At 43.6% G+C, this 24527-nt stretch overlaps 3 protein-coding genes across 10 annotated transcripts in view; 1 reads left to right on the top strand and 2 right to left on the bottom strand.

Annotated features, from left to right (window-relative positions):
- Positions 1-3729, top strand: part of DDHD2 (DDHD domain containing 2) — a 30446-nt gene extending 26717 nt beyond the window's left edge. The window contains exon 19 of the mRNA XM_030312620.1: positions 3641-3729. The gene's annotated coding sequence lies outside the window, so the exon portion shown is untranslated. The remainder of the gene's footprint in view (positions 1-3640) is intronic.
- PLPP5 (phospholipid phosphatase 5) lies at positions 198-5742 on the bottom strand. 4 transcript variants are annotated; one of them, XM_030312627.1, is made up of 8 exons: positions 5649-5732; positions 5347-5455; positions 4830-4920; positions 4344-4407; positions 3692-3816; positions 2846-3016; positions 1293-1481; positions 375-450 (listed from the first exon to the last, which is right to left on the bottom strand). In XM_030312627.1, exons 1-7 carry the CDS (start codon positions 5723-5725, stop codon positions 1321-1323), a joined length of 798 nt encoding a protein of 265 aa, XP_030168487.1. In that variant the 5' UTR covers positions 5726-5732; the 3' UTR covers positions 375-450; positions 1293-1320. The 4 variants fall into 4 exon arrangements, with proteins under 4 accessions (XP_030168486.1, XP_030168489.1, XP_030168487.1 ...); XM_030312626.2 differs by having other exon boundaries at positions 198-1481; positions 5649-5742; XM_030312629.1 differs by lacking the exon at positions 1293-1481 and having other exon boundaries at positions 198-450.
- A 666-nt stretch (positions 5743-6408) lies between these two features.
- The window catches only part of NSD3 (nuclear receptor binding SET domain protein 3), a 119253-nt gene continuing 101134 nt past the window's right edge, over positions 6409-24527 (bottom strand). For 3 of the 5 annotated variants that reach the window (XM_030312600.1, XM_030312601.1, XM_030312604.1), the window contains 6 exons: positions 23894-24163; positions 17037-17153; positions 14920-15061; positions 13774-13880; positions 12806-13010; positions 6409-12387 (listed from right to left, as the gene is read on the bottom strand). In XM_030312600.1, the coding sequence (XP_030168460.1) occupies positions 12146-12387; positions 12806-13010; positions 13774-13880; positions 14920-15061; positions 17037-17153; positions 23894-24163 (1083 nt within the window). In that variant the 3' untranslated portion in view covers positions 6409-12145. The remainder of the gene's footprint in view (positions 12388-12805; positions 13011-13773; positions 13881-14919; positions 15062-17036; positions 17154-23893; positions 24164-24527) is intronic. The other 2 variants (XM_030312602.1, XM_030312603.1) reach the window with 1 other exon arrangement.

Below are 24527 nucleotides of genomic sequence, written 5' to 3'. Positions count from 1 at the left end.
TGTTTTCTTTAGGCAGATACAGTAAAGCGTGGCAATTACAAAATAAATACTGAGACTGTTCTTCAGTAATTGCAGGTATCAGCCTCTACTACCGATAGTCGTGTCACTTATGTCAGATGGGGAATCCAGGGTTTTACTTTGGAAATGTTCTGGCTCTCATGTGGTATTAAGGCCCAAAAACACCCACAGTCACCATCTTCTTTGAATATCACATTTATTGAAGGAAAAAGACACACTGAAGATACAGAAACACGTAAGCCAAGGTTATATTTAAAGTACGATTGTAAAGAGAAAGGTACTTGTAGGTCCTGTAGCATCTCCTGTAAAATTGTTCCTTGTATCCCATTTGAAGAAGGGTCACAGAAAGTTCATTTTTCCGCTAGATAACCACATCTGTAATTTTTCTTTCCTGCCTTAGCCAGTTGGCAGAGTTGATGCATTTGGGCAGGTCTTCAGTCATGCATGGAGAGAAGGAAACTAGTGAGCACAGTTTAGGAGTATGTTTCAGTACTAGCAACTGAGGGTGGTTTCCACTTCATTTGTCCTTACCATTTTTTAAAACTGTTTACTTAGTAATTCAATAATTTATGTCCACAGTATTTAAAATGGACAGCAATATTTGACTAGACTCAGGTAAGATACAGACGTAGGAAGGTAAAACAGCCAGAATTGGACATTTTCCTATATAAGGTTTGATGGAATTGTCACCAGAGAAAGTAAACAGAACCAAAATTTCAGTTGGTCATGCCCTGGATTTTAAGATTTTGAGCTATAGAAAATGGAAATTCATCTCTAGCTTCTAGGATATGTAGAGGCTTCTTTGTAAAATCTTTTTTTCTTATTTTAGAGCCTGAGCGAGCAGGGGAGAGGGGCGGAGGGAGAGAATCTTAAGCAGACTCCATGCTCAGCACAGAGCCCGAAATGGGGCTCAATCCCACAACCCTGAAATCATGACCTGAGCCAAAATCGAGTCAGACGCTCAACTGACTGAGCCACCCAGGCACCCCTTGCAAAGGCTTCTTTGTGAAAGATCCTTCCCAGAATGGCATTTAAATGAAATGTAAAATGCTGTAGATATTGGGATACCAGCTGGTAGACTACTGTATGATCTTTTTACCAAATGTGTGGCACAGAGCAGTGAAAAAGAACCTTGAACTTTGACTCCATGATAAATCCATGTGAGCAAAACTGCATAAACATATGGAGGCAGAATGAAGTGCTGATGTCCTCACTTGTACCTCTTAAGAGACAAAAGGTCAGAAATTCTTGGGCAGTTACGAAGGGTGATTCACCTAATCTCCACTGAGGTAGTTCCAATTTCTAAATACTAAAATGATAAGGATCACCAGGCTTCTGTGCAATGGGAAGTACAAGTCTGTCCTGAAATGGTTTATGGCATTCTGCGTCAGTCAGCGGAGGATAATACTGCCTGTAGCAGACATAGGCAAATGTCAGGCCAATCATGGATCCAACTAGTACGTCTGAAAGAGAAGAGATAAGGTCTTCTCTTAATCACATTAGACTCGTAAATCATGTTAAAACACCATGCGGTGCTGGCATACTGATACTGCGAGTTCAATTGTAGATCACTGCAGTAAAGCGAATGTCTCAATAAAGCAAGTCAGATGAATTTTTTGGTTTCCCAGTGCAAGATGAAAGTTACGCTAATACTGTGCCGTAGTCTATTAAGTGTGCAATAGCATTACATCTAAAAAAAAAAAAAAGCATATACCTTAATTAAAAAATACTTTATTGCTAAAAAAATGCTAACCATCATCTGAGCTTTCAGCAAGTCATAACCACTGATCACAGACCACCATAACAAATATAGTAATAATGCAAAAGTTTGAAATATTCAACAATTACCAAAATGAGACAGGGAAACACGAAGTGAGCAAACGTGGAAAACTGGCACTGAGAGACCTGCCTAGCGCAGCATCGCCACAAACTTCAATTTGCACAAGACATGTTATCTGTAAAGTGCAATAAAATGAGGTACATGGGTACAGAGACCTTGGCCCTTCAGGTTTCTCTACTTGTTTGGGCTGCAAAAAAACCTCAATTCCAGGTTTATGGTTTCTTTAGGCTTTCTCAGTTTTGTTATATGAGTAATAGGATTATCATCAGGTTCTTTTCTAAACCAAATCAAAACACATCTTTAGTTAAATAAGTGTAAATGAGCCTTTTTCCAAGTATACCAGATTGAATTTTTTAAAAATTTGGAATAACGTTTCACTTAATGATATTAACCCCTTTTTCATCATTTAAAGAGTTCTAGAGGAAGCAATAAACTCCTCAGGAGTTGCCTTTCTTTGCAGGAAAAAAAACAAAAGTTTATTGTTTAGGAGCCTTAGGGCTCCTAAGGACTTTTAGGAAATACTGTCAGGTTTTTTTTTTGAATTAGGAGTTTTCTGGGAAGGTACTCTGTCACTTGGATGTTTTGCTTTGTCATTCAACTTAAATTTCTTTGGTTTAACTACAATTTTATGTTTTCTTGAACTTTAGTTTCTGAACAAAAACCTCATGACAACAAACTTGATTTTTAAGACCCTAAGTGAATTGAGCTTTTGAGGTTTGTGGTAAAAAATTTCTTAGATAAAAATGAAATTCGTAGTTTATTCTGCACTTATGATGCTTCAGAGTAATGGAAAATTTAGGATATTTCTCCTTAAAAGGAAACTGTGCTTTCCCATGCTCCATACAGCTGGTTCAGAAACCCAGACCCTCCCATACTTATTTGTTTATTCATTTAGCAGACACATTCAGCGTCTCCTCTGTGCCAAATGCTTGGGGTAAAATGGTGGGTGAAACGTGCGAACTTGCACGGCATGAATACCTCGCTTACCTTGCCAGTGATGCTTATAGTCACAGGTGCGGGAAAGTGCAATCACAGCTGCGAGGAGGAGAGGCGACAGAAAGGCACAGAACCTCCAAGACTTCCCACGGCCTTGTGGCGCGAAGCAATGTAACTTCCCCGCCAGGTAGAAGGAAGCAAAGGCCAGACCAGCAAATGCAACTAGAAGAGGGAAAACCTATAAGTGTATGTCTCTTAAAGGAAGCGCTGTCATCCATCTGCAAATAGGTGGCGGGGGGGGGGGGGGGGCATGCATGTTTTATTCTTTCTGGATACCCTTCTGGTAGAGATCATTGATGATGGAGGAGGAGGAAACAAAAGGGAAAAATGAAGGACTTTATTTTGTGTCCCAAAGTTAATATTTATTCTGAGAATAGTTTTTGGAATACTAACAATTGGGCAGGTTATTTAACTTCTCAATGCCTTCGTTTCCTCATGTATAAATGGGAATCATAAAAATAATACTATCCACCTCATTGTGCTATTTTGGTATTAAATGAGGTAAGAATCAAAAATGCCTTCCAAAAACCTGACGCATAGTAGTCCTTCTTTCAGCAAAGGTTAATGCTTTTATAACTAGTACAAGATTGCAGGATCTAGGCAAATAATACAACAATCCTAAAACGTTCCAGATCTCATGAAGGTAAACTACTTCCTCTCTCCTCCCTGATTTTTGAGGCTCAGACTTGTGAAATCTTGGGGTTATTAAAGAAGGGGGGGGGTTCGCTAGTTTCTAGATACAAGAACAAAACTAGTGAGATGATCCCATCCTCACACATTTCCTAGGTTAAATTCAGTGGCCCCCCAAAAGGCAGAGATGTCAAGTTCACATCGTACAGGAAGAATGTCCACTGGGGAAGCTCTTCCGGCCCTCATTCACCACGTCCTTGTCTCCTGTGCACTTCAAGTCAGAATGGGCTTGCCCATCTGGGAAGCAGCGGTAGAAGAAGTCTGGGCGTGGCCTGAAAGAAGCATGATCTCAACACAGATCGCCTGACAACGCCAGAAATTATTTTTTGGTTTTATCAGACATCCGTAATCTGTAATCCATTTACTCTCGGTCAAATGGTGTCCCAGGCAAAATAATGGAAGTGGATTAGGACAGTCACCATTAAAAGAAAAGCATTATTTCCAGGGTCAGCATTTAAATCGGGAGGTGGGGGGTGGGGTGTTGTGGGCGGGAGCCGGTCCAGCACATGATAAATTGTTAGGGCAAAGAGCAAGTCACCCTGCAGCTTCAGCAGGTGCTCTAGAGGACGTGGACCCTGCTGCGGCTGTCAGTGGGAAATGCTGTTCAGGGCAGCGAAGAGCCCAAGTGTCACCTGCAGGACAACCATAGGGAAAGGGAGGAAGAGTTAAGTGAAAAAAGCAAGGTCAGACAGAGGAGGAAAGGATAAGGAGGAAGCTGTGTGGTGCAGCCATGAACCACCTCCTGTGGGTGGGTGGGGGGGGAAGGGCTGGCACCCAGGTGCGGACCCTGCTCACTCACCTGCCCACTATCAGTTTTATTGTGTTGGTAAAGACACCGTTCAGAGCCAGGGCAAGGCTGGCAGCTGGAAAGCAAAGAAACTTACTGTTAGTTTCTGCCTCAGAGGCGCTGCATGGTCATTGTCTCTTGAGAGCAGCCATGTCTTTCTGAGACAGGAACGGTCAGGCTCCAACCGGAGCTGAGTGTGGAAATAATTCTCTTACCGTGTTGCACAGAGAGAACTTCTGCACTAGGCTGAAGATGTTTCTGGGGTACAAATTATCCAGTGCACATAGGCACTGCTAGGAAGTTACGTTCTTAGAGTGCTAGTTTTCGGTGTCACGGGTGACAGCACAGGTACAGGGGAGATAGAGGACGACTTTAGGAATGCAGAACCCCATGGTCTCCACCCGCTGAGGTCACACCTCCAGTGGCTGAAGCCCACAACTCCCACCTTCTCATTCCAGCACCAAGGAGGTAACCCAGCCAGAGACCGCTGGTTCTTACCCAGGCAGGCCTGTCTGCTGTCTGTCCCGCCCGCCTTCTTGAGACATCTGGCCAGGAGGATCAGAGACAGTGGGGAGAGAAATGCAATGACCTGAACCGGAACATGGCAGAGGTTAAAAAACCAAACCCCGAGACCACTAGTTGTTAAAGGAGCTCCCACAGGGAAGAGGGGTGGTAGGGACAGCAGAACTATGTGTCAGAGCTCCCTGTTCCCCTGTCAATATAAGCAGCGTCAGACTGGGCACTAGCAGCTCCACCAGCAAGTAACACCATCACCCCATTATTCTAAATGACCAATTCCCTCGGGCCATCCCCATCCTAAGGAACAGAGCTCAGAACATGGCCCTGGAGCAAAAACTGACATCTTGCTAAATTTGGATCCTAAATTTTGATTTTTAGCACAAGGGGGACAGTAAGTTTCCGTTTTGGAGCCAAAATGACCACCTCCTGCTGCTTCCTGGCATTAAGCTCAGTAACAGGTACTAAGGGTCAGAAGGAAGGCTAGTTCTCCACGCACAAACATGGGCTTGGTAGGGAAATACTCTGCTTCCACATACGGATTCCGGTAAAGCCACATCTCCTCTGGTTGGATCAGCCGCTGGAAGGGAGGGAGAAGCTCTGTTACCCTAAAGGAGAAACAAAAATGTGCAGAGCCTGTCGGCTTGTTTCCTGGAACGGCCGGGGCTTCCCACCTAGGGACCCCGGACCTCGGCCCGCGGGCGGCGCTCGAGGAACCCCAGGCCGAGGCAGGGGCTGCCTGCCCGCCTCCTTTGGGGTCGGCAGCCCGTCTGGAGTGGGGTCCGACCGCAAGACGCTTACAGGAAGGCCGCGAACAGGGCGATCCGCACGCCCAACTCGGCCCCGAGGGCCGCCGCCTCCGCCACCGCCTTCTCCATCCTGCGCTCGGCCCCGGACAGACGCCGCGCTGACGTGGCTGCCGCTGCGGCGGCTGCGGGGCGCGCGCCCGCCCCCTGGAGGGCCGTCCCGGGAGGCCGGGCCTCGGCTGCTCTCAGAGCGGGCTAGCGGGCGCCGGGGGAACTGCGCGCGCAGGAGGCGGGCGGCCACCTCGCGGCCGGGGCAGGTCTGCAACCCCGGGAGGAGGGGCGGCTCCGGCGCCGTCCCTAGGGCAGCACCTCGCCAAAGGAATCGGGAGCAAGCGGGGCCGTTCTAGGGTGCTGGGCAGGGAGCTGGCTCCCGGTGCCCAGCCAAGCAGCAGTTTCTCCGTGGAGTCTGAGAAACCGACCGGATGAGAGGGACATCTATCCCCGTGGCGCCCTTCGCCAACCAGTCGGTGCCTTGATATTCTCCTACCACGCCAAGCGGGGAGCGACATTCTCCAAGGACCTCACCTCTATGAAAACCAAACCAAACCCCACGAGTGCGGCCCCACGTTTATTCGCAGCGGCGGGGACATCCCGAAGGGCCCTGCAGTGCTGCGGACTCACCGCTGCCCCCCTCCCCCTCAGGGTGCACATCTTGGGCCATTCAACCCTGCGCCGGGTCCCCTCCCTCCCATTATGACCCCTTGTCCAGTAGTTGTGGCAAGAAATGACAGGCAATGAACAAGTCCACAATTTAATTTGTAACATACAGGACAATTTATTGAAGTCAATCTCAAGCAAAATCTGAAATCAGTGGAATGTCATTAAGAACCTTTCCAAATTAATCCTCACGGAAGCAAAAAACACGTCTGAATTCCAAAGTAGTTGTCAAATAAAAAAAGGCAACATCTCAGTAAATATAATGTACAAAAATTTATGTTCCTACCAGCACACACAGTAGTTAGAAGCTTAAAATTACAGGCAATCCTAAATGTACTGTAACTAGTCACCAATAAGCTATCTATATACAGGTTAACCAAGCTTTACACGTTTCACACTATGCAGTAAAACATAGGTCGATCAACAAAATCCCCAAAATATCATGTATCTTGAAGTCTATGTGGCAACATCAAGTCATTATACAGTAATGCCCTAGTGGAACACCCCCCAGGGAAAATGAACACTAATCCCTTAGTGTCAAGAGCTTCTAGCCAAGCCACAGAAACCCAAAAGAGATTGACTTTAGTGAATATTGATGCTCTGTTATTAAAGACTCAAATCTCAAGTGATTTAGGCAAAATAACATTTCACAGGATCTACAAAGTTTATTACAGATAAACAAAGTACAGAAATAACCAATCTACAAAGGTCATTATCATAGATAAAGATCACAAGAAAATGAAAACAGAATCTGTAGGTATCTGTGTTTGTTGTGCAATATCACAAGTGGTTACAAATGAATTTCTCATACCAATTCCAATTATGCACACACCCCTGTATATAAAAAGGACCTAATTATTAGCCAGTTGTAATCATCATTTAGCATCTTGGTCATCGGAGGCAATATGATTTTCTTTTTTGACACAGGGTATGTGACAGCACAAATGAGATAAAAGTAGAAAAGTAAATTTTATCCAGTCCACTCCTAAACTGACAAGAATACCTTACGAATACCTTATCTCGGGGATCTGCTGGCTGCTGAGAGCCACCAGCTCGAGTCAGAGGTCTGCAGCAGGCAGGGAGAGGGCACACTGGCACCCAAGGGTGCTTTCTTGCTAATCCGCAGATGGAGAAGGTCACGTAAGAAAACTAGGGGCTGAATAAATGACTTTGGCAACTGTTTATCTTTTCCCTTTGTCTTACACGTAATGGACTTGCACGGGCTACTGAGGCACAGGTCGCTCTCCTCCTCCTCCCCTTTCACATGTATGTGCCACAAGCACCTGAACTTGTCACCTAAGCAATGGACTGACAAGAAAAGAACGGAAATGTTTTTTGAAACACGCAGGTTACACCCTGCATTTCAGGAGTGCAACGTAAGTGCAAATTTTTGTTTTTTTCCCTACACAGGCATATATATTAAAAGGAAAGAGGAGGTGCACGGGGATAGGGCTGACAAAATGAAAAATAAAGAACATACATAGGAAATATTCATAAAAATGCTGCTGGTATTTCATGCAAGAGTCTCTTCCTCAAATGCATACATGAAATCTGAGATATCTACTGTGGACACCCTCTCCCATTTGCAGAACTTTGCCTTTAATCCAAGCTAAAGAGGATAAGAGACTAGGCTATTTGTTTTCAAAACAGTATACAAAACAATGCTTTCTACTTCATAAATTTAAAAATAACTGTAAAATAAGGGGAATCTGAAGAGTTTCAAGTACTTAAAAAACCTGAATTCAATGAGGCAGAGGTCTCAATGTTAAAGTGACTACTTCGTACCTGTGGTAAACATGATCAGTCCCCGCCCTCACCCTATTCTACCCCTTCTCTCCCGGTCCCCGCCCCAGGTAAAAGTCGGTAGATTTCAGTATATACAAATTCCCAACTTTTCAGTATTTGTTAATACATGGCAAAGCTGTCTAATTACATCTATTCCCCAGCTCATCTGAAACTGGGAGTTCTACTCTTTGTTTACAGATAACCAGGGACCAATTCGAGGTGGCTCTGGGCCAAAGGAAATGGTTCCCAATGATCTCGTCAAGTCGCAGCAACAAGGCCCAACGACTTGGGGCGGCCAGATGCCGCAGCCTTGGAAGAAGGAAGTGGAGCGGAATTTGCGCTGCCCAGCGATCAAGCAACTTCCCAAGGTCATGGTACCTCACGGAGAAGTACATCAAATGTAAGATTCCCAAGCCGTGAGGACTCCACGGCAACTCGTTTCCTTACCCTGTTGGGACGTGGCATGTGGCAGCACCTTGACTTTAAGGTGAATGCTAAAGGAAGAGCGTGGGACTTAAAAGGAAGTGAAGGACGAGCCACGAATCCCGGGCAGTGCAGAGACTCCCCCCTGCACAGCGGCCTCCCCACCCTCCACACTGCAGCTCTGGGTCCGGCCCTGTGGAGCACAGACCACGTGACTAGTCCAAAAGGAAACTCTACTTCATGAACCATGAAAGAAACGTGTCCAACAGCCTGCCCTGAGAGTCCTTTACATGATTATCTCAGAATTTCAAAACATTTTTCACAAGCACGTTTCCAAATAGTCTGTGGAAATGGCAGAAGGGAGCTAGGAGCAGCCACCAACCCCCCCCCTCCCCCGCCATTATTTATTTATTTATTTAAGATATGGTCCTGACTTGAACACACAGCTCCAAGTTTCAATGATTCTAAAAGGCAGCCTATTCTATAGCTCAGGCCATCATTTTTGAGAATTAAGGTAGAGGAGGAACTTATAAGATAAAAATGAAAATAAAACCCACCTCCCTCCTGACTCTAGCCCTGATTAGATATTACAGGAGTGAATCACTTCCTCCAGCTGCTTTGGCCTTCCAGGAATGAAGGGTCAGCCACCCCCTCCCAGCCCCAGGCGGCCCTCCTGACTCCCTTGTGACCGGGGTCCAGCCCCTTCCTGCACTGCACGTGCCTGGAGGGCTTCCAGGATTTCCTCTGTAGTTGTTACTGTCTGATTTCTGAAGCTTTACGCTGATGATCAAAAATTTTACATTCACTTCTTCTTCCAAAGAATTAACAGGAGGCTAAAAAAAAAATACCACCATTATCCCATGCTGCCATGAGCTATCTCATTTTTGGACAAGAATAAAAACCAACCATCTATGCTCTGACCACACATACAGATTTAAAAGTTAACAAATACCAACTTAAGCCTGAGAGAGAGACACGTCTTTTGGAATACCTCACTGGCGAGGCGCAGTGAGCGCAACTCTCTCTCCCTCTCTGCTTCTATCACCTGCAACTTGGAAATACATGAAAGAGGTCAGGAGTGACACCACGGAGGTGTGAGGAGAGCTCCTTGGCACTGGCAGGACCGAAGCCACTTTTCGGACTGTTAAAGAGCAGTCACGGACAAAGACTCCAGAGCTGTGGTTAGCCACTTTGTTTTCTACCCTGATTTCTGAAATGGCAGAACAAATCCTATTAGGTACCCCCCACCCCCAACAAAAACGATGAAATCTCAGCAGAGCTGTTACAGATACATGAACCAAACACGACACAATGAAGAAGCTGCATAAAAATACTTAAACCTAAGGTACCTGCAGTGCAGAGGATGTACCCTGGCTTACCGTAGAAAAGTCCTCAGATATTAAATAGCACTGAGTTGGAAACAAAGCAAAGAGAGAAGATTTCATGTTTGATACTATTTCAACAAGAGTTGCACTTCGAATGTTAAAGGAAATCCTTCATGTTAGTAAGTTTAAAAAAGCAAACATCTATCATATATATATATATATATATATGTATATATATATATATATATATAAAGTTTTAGTATGATAAAACCTAGATTTTCTTAAATTATTTTTTAAAAGGATATCAAACCATATAATTGCTCAAGAGCAATTATGTTGCAAAGAGTTTAGTGTTTTGGTGAAGCTGTACTTCATGTTACTCATAGCAATTATATTTGGTAACACGTACAGCATTTTCCATTTTGCTCTTTCTTCTGGGACCATGTCTGATCAATAGAATTACTGGAGGCCCAAGAAGTCACCTCAGAATTAATTGCTGGAATCAGGCAAATGGCAGTTTAGGAGCTAAGTAAAGGAAATGTAGTGTGGTTTTTGTTTGTTTTGATTTTTTTTACAAGAGAAAACCCAGTACGATTACACATTTACATTAAAAAAAGAGGCACAAAACAGTGTTTCTTCTTTTTTCCAGAGAAGAACTCTAAATTGACAAGAAAAAAGGAACACGCGTGACACAACCGAAGGAATGTGGCCGAGCATCTACTCTCTCAACCTTCATAAGGTTCCTAGAAACTTCTTGAGGGAAAATAAATGCTACCAGGTATCAGCAACTGTAAGCAGTCAGAATCCACAGAGAAAGTTATAGTTCATTCAAGCTAGCCCTAGACTTCTACTTAGCACAGTGTTACAACAAGGTCTGACATGACTAATTACTTCATACCAGGAATACTGGAATATACATATTCCTAAACATGAAATGCAAGTGAATTTTGTGGGCAGACACCTTGGTACACTTGCATCTGTGAGATCCAAGCATCACCACCAACCATTTTTGCTAATGCTGCTTTCTCGGGAGCTTCCCTAAGTGCTTCCTACAACGAAGTGTGTTTGTGTGGCTCTTACCTACCCTGTAGAAGTGTCCCCCTTCCTCAATGGGGGCGATGTTGGTTACTAGATAATATGAGATATAAATTGTCTACATAGAACTTGGGGCTGCCCCTACCCCTTCTGCCCCCCAAATTAGGAACTAAACCAAGAAACCTACTCAGATACAGCTCAGATTCATTTGTGTAGTTCCCACTAGGAAACATGGCTGAGCGGCCAGCGAGCTGACAAAGGGAATGTTTGATTGGGACAGGGAAGCAGAGACAAGAGAGGAAATGCCCTTAATTCTCTCCAAGATGGACGAGGGGGCTCCACTATACTGAACAGAAAATGGTGCTTGTATGATACAGTGTCTGGTCTGGGCCTCTCGTCTCCCGTTATCTGCCTTTGTCAGTGTGCTAGGATAGAGGGGGGATGACCACTCACGTCCACATAAACACACTTCATCAAAAATGTCCACGATCAATGGAAAATATTTCCAACTCAGTGAACGCACCCCCTTCTGTCTTTCTCCAAAACCCAAAACCACATTACATTCCTTTCTAGGTAGAGTTATCACGTCATAAAGCCCACCTAGGTTAAGACCACAGAGGTAAAATCCACTGAGGCATTTTGTTCTCAAGAGGCCAGATCCAATACTCCCATAAAGCCCTTCTCTGAGACTACGAAAGACGTTCTGAAGGGAAAGAGAAGTCAGCCTCCCTACTGCTCAGCAAAGAGGTATATGAAGATCATCAGAGCCTTTTCCAGAGGGCCTGCTCCAGCTCCTACGTGAGACGCACACGCACACTGAACAGACTACCTGACTACATTTTTAAGATAAAAAAAAAAAAAAAAGAAGAAAATAAATAAAGGAATGATGGCTACTTTTGCTTTTTACACCCAAGGAACACATCCGAGACTTCAAATTTATCTCATTAACATAACTTTCTCTTCTAAAAGTGAAGACATCTCTTTTTCCAGCTGCAAAGGCATTGAAGCACAATAAAAGGCAAGAAAAGACCAAGGGAATCTGGCCCGCTACAGAAGAGGCCGCAAGCTGACAAAACAGAACCAGATCCCAGCAATTGCTCCTGCCCGCGCCACCCGGCTCCCCATTCGCACTTCAGTAAGGCAGCGCTGAAGGCCAAGGCCGCGCGCACCGCAGCCGGCTCTTCTTCCACTAACGCGTCACCGATTCCCCTTTTTTCTTTTCTTTTTGTCATTTCAATAAAAAGAAAAAAAAGAAATCACCACCCATTTATTCTCTCAGGTCTTCTCCACGATCCTGCGATTCCAACTTGCATTTGATCTTGCTCCAGTACTCTGCTGACACAGGAGATTCGGGGTCGTGCTCTGAGCAGCAGAGCCGGCCTTCCAGGGCCGAGGGAACCAGAGCGCCCTCTCGGTGATCTTTACAGAAGGAGCGCGGGCAGAACTCACAGAAGGAGACGGCGGCGCTGCCGCACTCACCGCACTGGTGCCACGGGCACTCCCACTTTCCTAGTGAGGGGTGGGGACAGGGAAAAGAGCCCCATCAGTGCCCGCCTCGACGACCCGTGAAACACCCCCGTTCCCACCGTCTTCTCTGATTGGAGACCGAGTTCACCTGAGCACCACTCCGAATTTCAGCCAAACTTACGAGCAGGTGCACTGGTGAGCCCGGAGGCGTGCTACTGCCCGAAACTCAACGCCACAGGAGCCAACTGCTCACCCAGGGCAATAGGGACACAGAGACCAGTCTCTGCTGGCCCGCACCCACTCCCTATTTGCAGGGATACATTTTTCGTGAGCATACTTTATGTCTGCTACTGTTGGCTGTTCTAGTCAGCCTCATCCATTCCACGGCTCCACAAAGGACAGTGAAGTACCTCTTACATTACACGCACGTCAGAGACAGGGTCTCAAGAGTTTAGCTTACCATACGGTGGCTGAGTCAGGTTAAGGCATAAGAGGTGGTATGCTTTGGGACAGTCTTTTTTGTCACACATGACCAGCTCTCCACCATCTCCACACTGAAAACAGTAATCTTCATGCATCTGCTTTGGTTCTGCTTTGATTTTTCGCCTCTTCTGCTTTAATTTAGCATTTTTGGCCTTTTCTTCAGTTGTTGACGCACATGTTGGCTGGCAGGGAGAAGGATCACAGTTGTACTGAACACGGTGCGTGAAACTTCACACAGAACAGGAACTCCCACAACCCCACATTCATTTAAGCTCTTTTAAATTTGGTTGTTCAATGACCTAAAAACCACTGGGAGGACTTATCCCATAACAGTATGAACATGAAAATATGGCTTCATTTTCACTACTTTTGAATAAGGTGCTTTGTTTTTTAAATTGCAAGGATACTGAGACATAATTCGCATACCACAGAACGCACTATTTTTTTTTTAGTGTTTATTTTTGAGACCGTGAGCGAGCAGAGGAGGGGCAGACAGAGAGGGGGACAGAGGATCTGAAGTGGGTTCTGAGCTGACAGCTGATGCGGGGCTCGAACTCACAAACCACGAGATCATGACCTGAGCGGAAGTCGGACACTTAACCAGTCGACTGTGCCACCCAGGCGCCCCAGGACACAAAACATTTTAAACCGCCTCACTCAGTGGTTTTAAATAGAATGTGAATTTTAAAAAAAAGTTTTGAAAAGGATACTGGTAACTTCAAAAACAATCAGAAATACAGACACATTTTCAGAACCTGACAGATCTCACTGATATGCTTCGTTAGAAAGTTAGAGATTCTAAACTCTGGCTACCACAACGACTGTCCCTCGAACTAATCCAGGTACCCATTTGCCAGCATTTTCCTGAGATGGTCATGCACTTCTTGAGCAGCCCCACTCCTGATTTCCCGCTGGCTTGGGGTGCTTGCTTCCCTCACGACTGACCTTCGGCCGCACTCCCAGAAAGCCGCTGCAGTTCTCTGCTCCACAGTGGCATTCCGTTCTGCCGTTGCCCAGACAATCCAGGTTATAATTAAATGTTAACTCCATCCCTAAAACAAGAGAAATAATTATTCATACTCAAATCATGGGGAAGAGAAATGCTGCCACGGACACACACTCACAATGAAAGAGAGACATAATTCTGACATGAAGGCTTTTCCCTCACCCGTGTTCCACACAGAAGACAGTGATGGGGAAAAACAATAGAGGAAAACATCCCCATCCACCAGTGATGACAGCAAAAATAGTCTACAGAAGTCGTCATATCCTTTTCATTGAAGTGGTCAAGATCCATGTAACAGAGACTAAGAATCTAAAATCTGTGCTCAAGACAAATGGGTTCTGGTTTAGTTGCTTTCCTAAAGCTAATTTACACCAATTTCTGAATGAATAATAGGACCATGGCATCTTGGTGACCATACCATCTCTGGTGATTAATGCTTTAGATTATGATCAGAAAAGAATTCACCACGCAGATTTACTATTTACACCAAAGACCCAGGGATTTGAGCTGGGAGGTCCAAGCTTTCTCTTAGCTGGTCTTGAAGAGGCCACAACGTCGGGAATGCCTTTAATCTCTTCTAGCTATAGTTCTTCTCTTCTTACCCATTTTCCTACAAACCCAGCAGAGAAGAAACTAAGTTCTGCTGTTAAGATGCTAGATGGGTAAGGAAAAATGGAAGCAGCAGCTGGCTTCAGAAGCTTTTTATGTCTACCCTGAAACAGATGATCTTCCAACTAAAAAACAAACACCCCCCACCCCCCCACCAAACAAGCCCAGACACCAGTTGAAGTTAACACAGTATGTTAATACTTTAAAAAAGAAAACAAAAGCCTAAGCATCTGGTTATATCGCACAGACAGCAAGAACTTGGAGAAGTAATTCATTAGGGTCAAGGACCCAGAGAATTCTGTGACATCCTCTCTGCTTGCTTAAACTCCCTTTTGCAGGACACAGATTTTCACTTCTTAACGGCAGATAATAATTCTAAATAGAATTCTATCTTATTTGAATAAATCCTTAAGCCTCAAACCTTGAGGGATGTCCTGCCCAGGGAGGAGGGCATGGGGAGCATGCTGGTTTTTTACCTGCAGGAATATCACAAAGAGCAAAAAGTCCAACTCGAACATCTCCATTCACTGTCCACTTTTGTGTTTCACAGTTTGGATTACAACTGTGGTTCATAAAGCGAGAATAATTTCCTTTGGGGCCAGCATCAATTATACGGTCCTTCAGAAAGAAAAGAAATGAAAGGTGCCTTTAACATAAAGCTAAGTACAAGTCTCTCTCAGAAATAGCCAACTTGGTCAAGAGCCACAGGGAGCAGCTTTTTGCTACCAGCCGATGTCTGACGGCTGACAAATCTGACATCATGTGCTCTCTGAGCTGTTGACTAAGTTCTTGACTTTATTTGATGACCTTCAAGTCAAAGCATTTAAGATAAAGTAGAATTTAGCTTTTCTTTCCTTCCTTCCTTCCTTCCTTCCTTCCTTCCTTCCTTCCTTCCTTCCTTCCTTCCTTCCAGTTTGTTTCTAGACATAGACCACAGAATAATGCTATGTGGAAGATCAGTTGGCCACAGGCTGAGGAAGGGCATTCTGCAATGCCAGAGCACAGAGATCGGTGAGCCGCGTGGGGTGGAAGCTATGGTTTTCTGCTGTCAGCCCTCCTTTCCTGCTCTGCTCAAGCAGCGAAACGACCATGGGGGCAAATGGAGAAGAGTGTAGGCCACGGAGAGGGAAGGAGGAAAAATGAAAGACTTGGTCTCTGAATGAAGACTTTGGGATTTGATCAATGGAAGGGCTGTCGTGTGGGATATACTCTTTAGTAGTCATCTGTTCCTTCTGTTTCACTTACACTGATGTTCAGAATACAGTCAAAAGCTCAACAATCTGGCCCCTGAATTCAAACTCTGATAATCTGGATAAGCTCTGGAGGACGGGGCCTCCCCAGCATTGTCAAGATGGCTGGAGGGTCCCTGCCAGTGAGGGGAGGATGTGAAGGGCTTACTCAGTAATCAGAAATAATTGGTATTTTATGTTTATGAAAGTTACAATCATGAAAGTTGTAAAACTGTTAAACAATGACATATCAGCTAAAATAAGCTTTTTTGTTTTTAAAGTTTATTTATTTTGAGAGAGACAGTGTGAATGCTGGAGGGAGGGAGAGAATCCCAAGCAGGCTTTGCACTGTCTGTGCAGAGCCTGACATGGAGCTTGAACTCATGAACCGTGGTATCATGACCTGAGCTGAAATCAAAAGTCGGACGCTTAACCGACTGAGTCACCCAGGTGCTCCTAGAGTAAGTTTTTTTTTTTTTTAATTTTTTAAATATTTATTTCTTTTTGAGAGAGAGACAGAGAGAGTGCGAGTGGGGAGGGGCAGAGAGATTAGGGAGACACAGAATCTGAAGCAGGTTCCAGGCTCTGAGCTGTCAGCACAGAGCCCGATGCGGGGCTCAAACAGCGAGATCATGACCTGAGCTGAAGTCAGACGCTCAACCGACTGAGCCACCCAGGCACCAAGAGAATAAGCTTTTAAGTGATTTCTAGTTCTTACTTTTAATGGTATTCCCTCAGTTTCAGGGATAGCCTGGAACACCAGAAAGATGGGTACTAGTCTTTGCTCTGCACTCAACAGATCACTTGTCATGGCTGGACCTCAGTTTCTTGTCCCCTGCATGGCAGAGGGCTGCTGCAGAAGTGAGGTGAGATACAGACAGAACGCACAGCAAAGGTGGCTTACAATCTCATGGATTAAACTAGCAGTTTTCCTGTCATCCTGCTTATGGCTTCATTCATTTGTCCTAACTCAGACATGAAGTTTCAGTATACAGAACAATTCAGAGTTAGAATTTTTGCTAAATCAGAACTTTAATGGTGCTTTAGAACTCAGCATGGCAGAGCTGATGGTCTCCATCAGTAATGGAGAAACTGAGGGCCAGGTTCTTCCGTGACCATGTCTGCCCTGTCCTGGCTGTCTCTCCACTCACAGGGCCACCTCACATGCCACATGCAAAGCTTCACTAACCAGCCACGGTGCACTATGGTGTTAAGAAGCACACTGTGGCTGGTAGCACACTGGCTACTTCAAACCATTCTAACTCTCCTGGAAAAAAAATCAAGTTAGAGGAAATGGAGTTCAACCTAAGACCATGAAACAAAAACCAAGAATCCTTTTTTCTTACAAAAAAAAGCAATTTTACCTTGGTAACAGTTAACATATAAAAATTAGTTACACTGTTCTCGTGGGCTCGCTTGATTCGCAATCTGCACTCTTCTTCATCAATTAATTCACCGACATATTCATTTACAAATTCACCCTGTAGAGAAGCACATAACACATAAGTGTAAAACCAGTGTGTTATATTTGAAAGCATTCTTTAACACTGTATGTGTAATGTAATCCAAGAGAATTAACCAGAAAGACTGCTGGAAGTACAACTTTAACCCTAGAGACAAATGGTGGTTGTCATTCATTGGCATGCAGGTGGCACCTTTGTTCATATGTTGCATATATTTTCTCCATATGTGAACTCTTTGCAACAAAACATGATCCCTTATCCTATTTGTTGCATATATTTTTACCACATCTGTCTTGTTCCTTCTTTCTATTCAATTCTATTCTATTCTAATTGACATTATTTCTAACTTTAGATGTTTGGCAGATTGACCAGTGGAACCATCTGAGCTTAAAGTTTTCTTTTTTGGAACGTCTTTTTTTTTTTTTCTTTTTTTTTTTTAATGTTTATTTTTGAGAGAGAGAGCAAGAGAGAGGGAGACACAGAATCCAAAGCAGGCTCCAGGCTCTGAGCTGTCAGCACAGAGCCCAACACGGGGCTCAAACCTACAAACCCTGAGATCATGAACTGAGCTGAAGCAGGATGCTTAACTGACTGAGCCACCCAGGCGCCCCTGTTGGAAGGTTTTTAATGATAGTTTCAATTTCTTTAATAGTTTATAGAACTATTCATATTTTTTAATTTATTTTTGTGGGAGTGGTGATGATTATGCTTTTCTAAGAATCCATTCATATAAATTTTCAAATTTATTGGCAAAAATGTAGTGATACTTTTATTTTTTTGTGAGTTTGAGCCTCATGTTGGATGTAGAGGTTATTTAAAAATATAAAACCTTTAAAAAAACAAAAAACAACTAAAAAAATACCCATTAACTATGAATTAAATTATGAATAAAAATAACAAAACAAGAACTTTAATAGAGCTAGAAATCTGTCCTCAAAGACTATGGCAAAAAGGTAAGCTGTAATTCAGTATTTAATATATATTTTCTTAATTTTGAAGAAAGAAATCACCTTGTTACAGGAAGTCCCTTGTTTGGCTCTGGCCCACATTTGCAAGGATCTGTTATGTGCGAAAGGAAGAGGGATGGCTGTGTACAATCAAATTCCATATTTGGCCTTTGTCCCTCAATGTATCAAAAATCTTTTCTTTTTTATATATATATATATATATATATATATATATATATATATATATATATATGAAATTTATTGACAAATTGGTTTCCATACAACACCCAGTGCTCATCCCAAAAGGTGCCCTCCTCAATACCCATCACCCACCCTCCCCTCCCTCCCACCCCCAATCAACCCTCAGTTTGTTCTCAGTTTTTAACAGTCTCTTATGCTTTGGCTCTCTCCCACTCTAACCTTTTTTTTTTTTTTTCCTGCCTCTCCCCCATGGGTTCCTGTTAAGTTTCTCAGGATCCACATAAGAGTGAAACCATATGGTATCTGTCTTTCTCTGTATGGCTTATTTCACTTAGCATTACACTCTCCAGTTCCATCCACGTTGCTACAAAAGGCCATATTTCATTTTTTCTCATTGCCACGTAGTATTCCATTGTGTATATATACCACAATTTCTTTATCCATTCGTCAGTTGATGGACATTTAGGCTCTTTCCATAATTTCGCTATTGTTGAGAGTGCTGCTATGAACATTGGGGTACAAGTGCCCCTATGCATCAGTACTCCTGTATCTCTTGGATAAATTCCTAGCAGTGCTATTGCTGGGTCATAGGGTAGGTCTATTTTTAATTTTCTGAGGAACCTCCACACTGCTTTCCAGAGCGGCTGCACCAATTTGCATTCCCACCAACAGTGCAAGAGGGTTCCCGTTTCTCCACATCCTCTCCAGCATCTATAGTCTCCTGATTTGTTCATTTTGGCCACTCTGACTGGCGTGAGGTGATACCTGAGTGTGGTTTTGATTTGTATTTCCCTGATAAGGAGCGATGCTGAACATCTTTTCATGTGCCTGTTGGCCATCTGGATATCTTCTTTAGAGAAGTGTCTATTCATGTTTTCTGCCCATTTCTTCACTGGGTTATTTGTTTTTCGGGTGTGGAGTTTGGTCAGCTCTTTATAGATTTTAGATACTAGCCCTTTGTCCGATATGTCATTTGCAAATATCTTTTCCCATTCCGTTGGTTGCCTTTTAGTTTTGTTGGTTGTTTCCTTTGCTGTGCAGAAGTTTTTATCTTCATAAGGTCCCAGTAATTCACTTTTGCTTTTAATTCCCTTGCCTTTGGGGATGTGTCGAGTAAGAGATTGCTACGGCTGAGGTCAGAGAGGTCTTTTCCTGCTTTCTCCTCTAAGGTTTTGATGGTTTCCTGTCTCACATTTAGGTCCTTTATCCATTTTGAGTTTATTTTTGTAAATGGTGTGAGAAAGTGGTGTAGTTTCAACCTTCTGCATGTTGCTGTCCAGTTCTCCCAGCACCATTTGTTAAAGAGGCTGTCTTTTTTCCATTGGATGTTCTTTCCTGCTTTGTCAAAGATGAGTTGGCCATACGTTTGTGGGTCTAGTTCTGGGGTTTCTATTCTATTCCATTGGTCTGTGTGTCTGTTTTTGTGCCAATACCATGCTGTCTTGATGATTACAGCTTTGTAGTAGTCAAAAATCTTTTCCATGCTGCTACTAAGTCTTTATGATTTTGCTTTTCAGGAATATATACTTCCAACTATTTTGTAAAAGAGCAATTGTCTTACATTAGCAATTCCTCAAGTGCTACTGGACAGAATAATCCTGACTGTATTTTCTTTTCTCTTGATTATATCAATTTAATAAATTAGAATACATTTTAAAATAAATGCAACTACTGTTAAAAGATGTTAGGAGCGCCTGGGTGCCCCAGTTGGTTAAGTGTCTGACTTTATTTAGCTCAGGGCATGTTCTCACGGTTCATGAGTTCAAACCCCACATCGGGCTCTTCGCTTTCAGTGTACAGCCTGCTTGGGATCCTCTGTCTCCCTCTCTCTGCCCCTCCTCCCCCAACTCAAAAATAAATAAATAAACATTAAAAAATTAATAAAAGATGTTAACATGATATTAAACTGGATAAATTTCAGGATAGCCCCTACACCTCCCCTGAAGTCATAGGCAAAATTTATGTATGTGATATGCATGGCTTAAAAGTACCACCAAAAATTTTGCATTCTAGGAGCACCTGGCTGGTTCAGTCAGAAGAGCATGTGACTCTTGATTTTGGGGTCATGAGTTTAAGTCTCACGTCGGGTGTAGAGATTATTTAAAAAAAAAAAAAAAAACTTAAAAAAAATTTGCATTCTAATGACATTTTAAATGTCAATGACCTTTGGCCAAGCAATCCAATCCATATATTTAATGATCAGTGAATCCTGTTGGCTCTGCCTTCAAAATATCAGCAATGTACCCACTTCTCTCTGGCTCAGCTACAACCCTGGTAGTCCATATGCCACCATCATTTCTCTCCTGGACAACAATGGTCTCCTTTTTGTTAGCCCTTCCCCATGATCATAAATTCCACAGACTACAGCCAGAGTTAATTTTCGGAAACACAAGGGTGGCACACGGATACTTAAGGCAGCCCCCAAGATGCCTGTCTCCCAGCGCTCATGCCGTGGTGTGATTCTCTCTCCTTGAGTGAGTAGGACCTGCGACTTGCTTCTAACCAATAGAATACAGCAAAGATGACAGAATGTATGTGATTCTGGGAGTCTGTTACATCAAGACTTTAGCATCCATCTTGCTGGAGTGTCTCTCCCTTGTTGGCTGTGAGGAAGCAAATAGCCAAGTCGGGGAACTCCGTGTGGCAAGGAATTGTGGGCAGCCTCTAGAGGCTAATAGCAGCAAAACAACAACAAGAACAACAACCCCAAACAAAAACCACCTGAAGCTCTCAGACCTATAGCTGCAAAGAGCAGAATTCTGCCAATAGCCATGCAAGCAGGAAAGTATATCCTTCTCTAGTTGGGGCACAAGAATGAGAAATCCAGTCCTAGAAGCATCTTGACTGAAACCTTGTGAGACCCTAAGCAGAGGACCCAGCCAAGCACTGCCCAACTCCTGACCCCTAGAAACTGTGAGAAAATAAAGTGTGTGTAACATCATAAGTTCCCAAGTTTGTAGTATTATTGTCAGGCAGCAATAGAAAATGAATACATCCAGTCAGATCAAGTCACTTCCCACTAACAACTTCCAGAAGTCTCCCTCCTGTGGTCTCTAAGTTCCCATAAGATCTGGCCCCAGGCTACCTTCTCTGCTATCTCCTGCCTCTCACCCCTCTCCTCCTCACTCTTCTCCAGATGCACTAGCTCTCCTGCTGTGCCTGGAGCATGCTAAGGCCCCTGTCTTTGCTCTTTCTTCAGCCTGAAATGCATGCCTTTTTTCCACATTGTTCAGGTCAAATGGCACCCCTCAGCCTTCCTTAACCAAGCAATTTAAAATAACAATTCCTGTCACCAGCCATCCCCTTTGACAGTATTATTTTTCTTTGCAGCATTTTAGTGGTACCTAGCATTACATATCTGTTTATTACCTGTCTCTAGCAGACCCACAAAGGTATGTTGTTCACTACTGTTTTTCCAAATGCCTAGAGTAGTACCTGGCACATAGAAGCAGCTTCACAAACATGTGCTTAATGAATGAGTTTCGCTTCAAGTGATCTAATCTATAGAAATGGGTGCATGAAGACAGAAAATCAAGAATGTTCACTACAGAATTAAATAAATTATATATATATATAAAGTTTATTAGAAGATAGGTTATAAGTTATGGTACATTTTACTATAGAATACAATGGGAGTTTAGTTAAAAAAAGAATGAGCAAAAAAAAGAAAGAATGAGCAGAAATCTATATGGGTTGTCATAAAGGGATGTTTATGATATATTAAGTGGGATAAAATAATATGTATATTTGTTTTTAAAGATTCTATAAGTATAGGATATAGGACTATGTATTTGTATACATAAAAGGCTACATGACAACCTATTAACAATGGTCATCTCTGGTGAGGAGACCAGGAATTGAAGGGATGAAAGAATTTCACTCTTTATTATCTTTTTTGTATTGTTTCTCTTTCCTACAGTACTTTTTAACCACAAAGATGATTTTTCTTTTTTTTCCAGGTAGAAAAATGTCAAGAGTAATTTTAATTCCCACTATGTCCACCTTCTCTCACTGAGAGTCTCTGCACTCTTGCTAGTTCGCTACTGGCCCTGGGCAAGCGGCGGGGAGTGGAGGGGTGGGGGGGTGGAAGAGAGGGCCGAAAGGGAGCCTCATTTGAAACCGCACACTATTCAGGCTTGTCCCTAGATAGTTCAGTAGGACACTGTTTTCAACAAGGATCCCAGGAGATTCCTGGGATCTCTGAAGTTTGAGAGCCACTGTTTGAACACTAGGATTTGCTGGTGATTTTCATTCTTCTTTGAGTTATTTGCATTTAAAAATTTTTCTTCAAAGAGACAGCTTGGAAAAAGCGCCTCAAAGTGTAAGAATGAAGATAATTTATTTATTTTTTTAAAGTTTATTTATTTTGAGACAGAGAGAGCAAGCAAGCAAGCGTGCACGAGTGGGGAAGGGGCAGAGAGAGCAGGAGACAGAAAGAATCCCAAACACGTTCTGCACTGTCAGTGTGGAGCCCAACTCAGGGCTCAAACCCACGAGCCAAACTGTGAGATCATGTCCTGATCTGAAATCAAGAGTCAGACACTTAACCGAATGAGCCACCCAGGGGCCCCAAGAATGAAGACAATTTATAAGTGTTAAAGATCTCAACCTTTGCCAGTTGCTTTTGCACATATACTCTAATTTGAGACTGGCAACAACCCTTTTAAGAGTGTAGGGCAAGGGTTATGATACATCCGCTTGAGAGTGGAGGAAACTGAGGCTCAAGGAGGTTAGTGACTTGGCCACATCCTCACAGCCAAGGAATTGTGACATTGGTGCAAGGCTTGGGTTTGCTAGTTTCCATCCCAGGATGTTCTGACCTTCATACTCTTTTGCCTTTACTAAGCCTTTTACATCTCTTTTGCTTAACAGGTCAAAAATATTTCAAATAGAAAATGACCAATGGGGGCGCCTAGGTGGCTCAGTCCGGCTCTTGATCTTGGCTCAAGTTGTGATCTCATGGTTATGAGATCCAGCTCTGTGTCAGGCTTGATGCTGAGCGTGGAACCTTCCTGGGATTCTCTCTCTTTCTGTCCCTCCCTCGCTTGTGCTCTCTCTCTCTCTCTCAAAATAAATAAGCTTTAAAAAAAATAAATAAAATAAAAAAGGAGGGGCACCTGGGTGGCTCAGCCAGTTAAGCCTCCGACTTCGGCTCAGGTCATGATCTCACAGTTTGTGAGTTTGAGCCCCACGTTGGGCTCTGTGCCGACAGCTCAGAGCCTGGAGCCTGCTTCGGATTCTGTGTCTTCCCCCCCTCTCTCTGCCCCTCCCCAACGTGTGCTTCGTCTCTCAAAAATAAATGTAAAAAAAAAAAAAACGTATAAAGACAGTCAATTAAAACCAGATTAAAAAAAAAAAAAAAGGAAATGACCAATGTCCCTTCTCCTTTTTATGACTGACCATAGGACATCCAAAGTTTATGTGCATTTTATTACTGCCTCTTCCTACAACTTCTGCTCTGCTCAAGAAGTGCCAAACTTTCAACTTGGGAAGCTTCAAAATTTTGCCAAAAATCCCTATGTATTTCACCCCTAGGAGGAGATGAAGCATCTTCTGAGAGGCACAGCCCTGGTCTGTCCCACCGCACCCATGGCCTCTGTCCCAGGCTACCTTCTTAATGCTCCTTTTGGTCCTGAGGCCCCAGCCTCTCCGTTCTGTTTTGATGATTTCTGCATCAGGGTAGAGCCTCTTTGTAAAGCACTGGTTCTGGCACCGCTCTCCAGCCGGGCACACCTGCGGGTGGCACTCGTACTGCAGCATCCTGTTTAGGCACTCCGACTCCAGGCCGCACGGGTTCTCATCAGCAGGCTTGCAGTTACAGCGGGGGATCTCTGACAGGTCTGCAACATGGATCTGCACCTTTCCTATTACTTTGTTAGCCTGGAAAACCAAATCACGAATGAGAGGGAGGAATGTGAACAGGAACCTCACACATCCATGAAATTCTTGGCTTTGCTATAGTGGTGTGATTCTGAGAAAGGTTCTTTATATATCTTGATTTCAATTTCCCCCTGAATAACTTAAGAACAAGCTAAGAATAAAATGGCCTCTTCATACTGGACACAAATATCAAAATCTGATGTGAATTCTCACTTATTTATCATGTGTATTTCTTCTACTAAATTAATGAGCATTTATAACTAAAAGCAACTGTGGGCTTTCTAGAATTTGTAAAGGAGCTAAATACCTATCCTCTCACTTGCTGCAGGACAGCCCTGGTAGGGCAAGAACAAGGTTTCACAGG

This window comes from Lynx canadensis, chromosome B1, assembly GCF_007474595.2.
Source record: "Lynx canadensis isolate LIC74 chromosome B1, mLynCan4.pri.v2, whole genome shotgun sequence".
Lineage (NCBI taxonomy): Eukaryota > Metazoa > Chordata > Mammalia > Carnivora > Felidae > Lynx > Lynx canadensis.
This window is presented reverse-complemented; position numbering and strand designations above follow the sequence as displayed.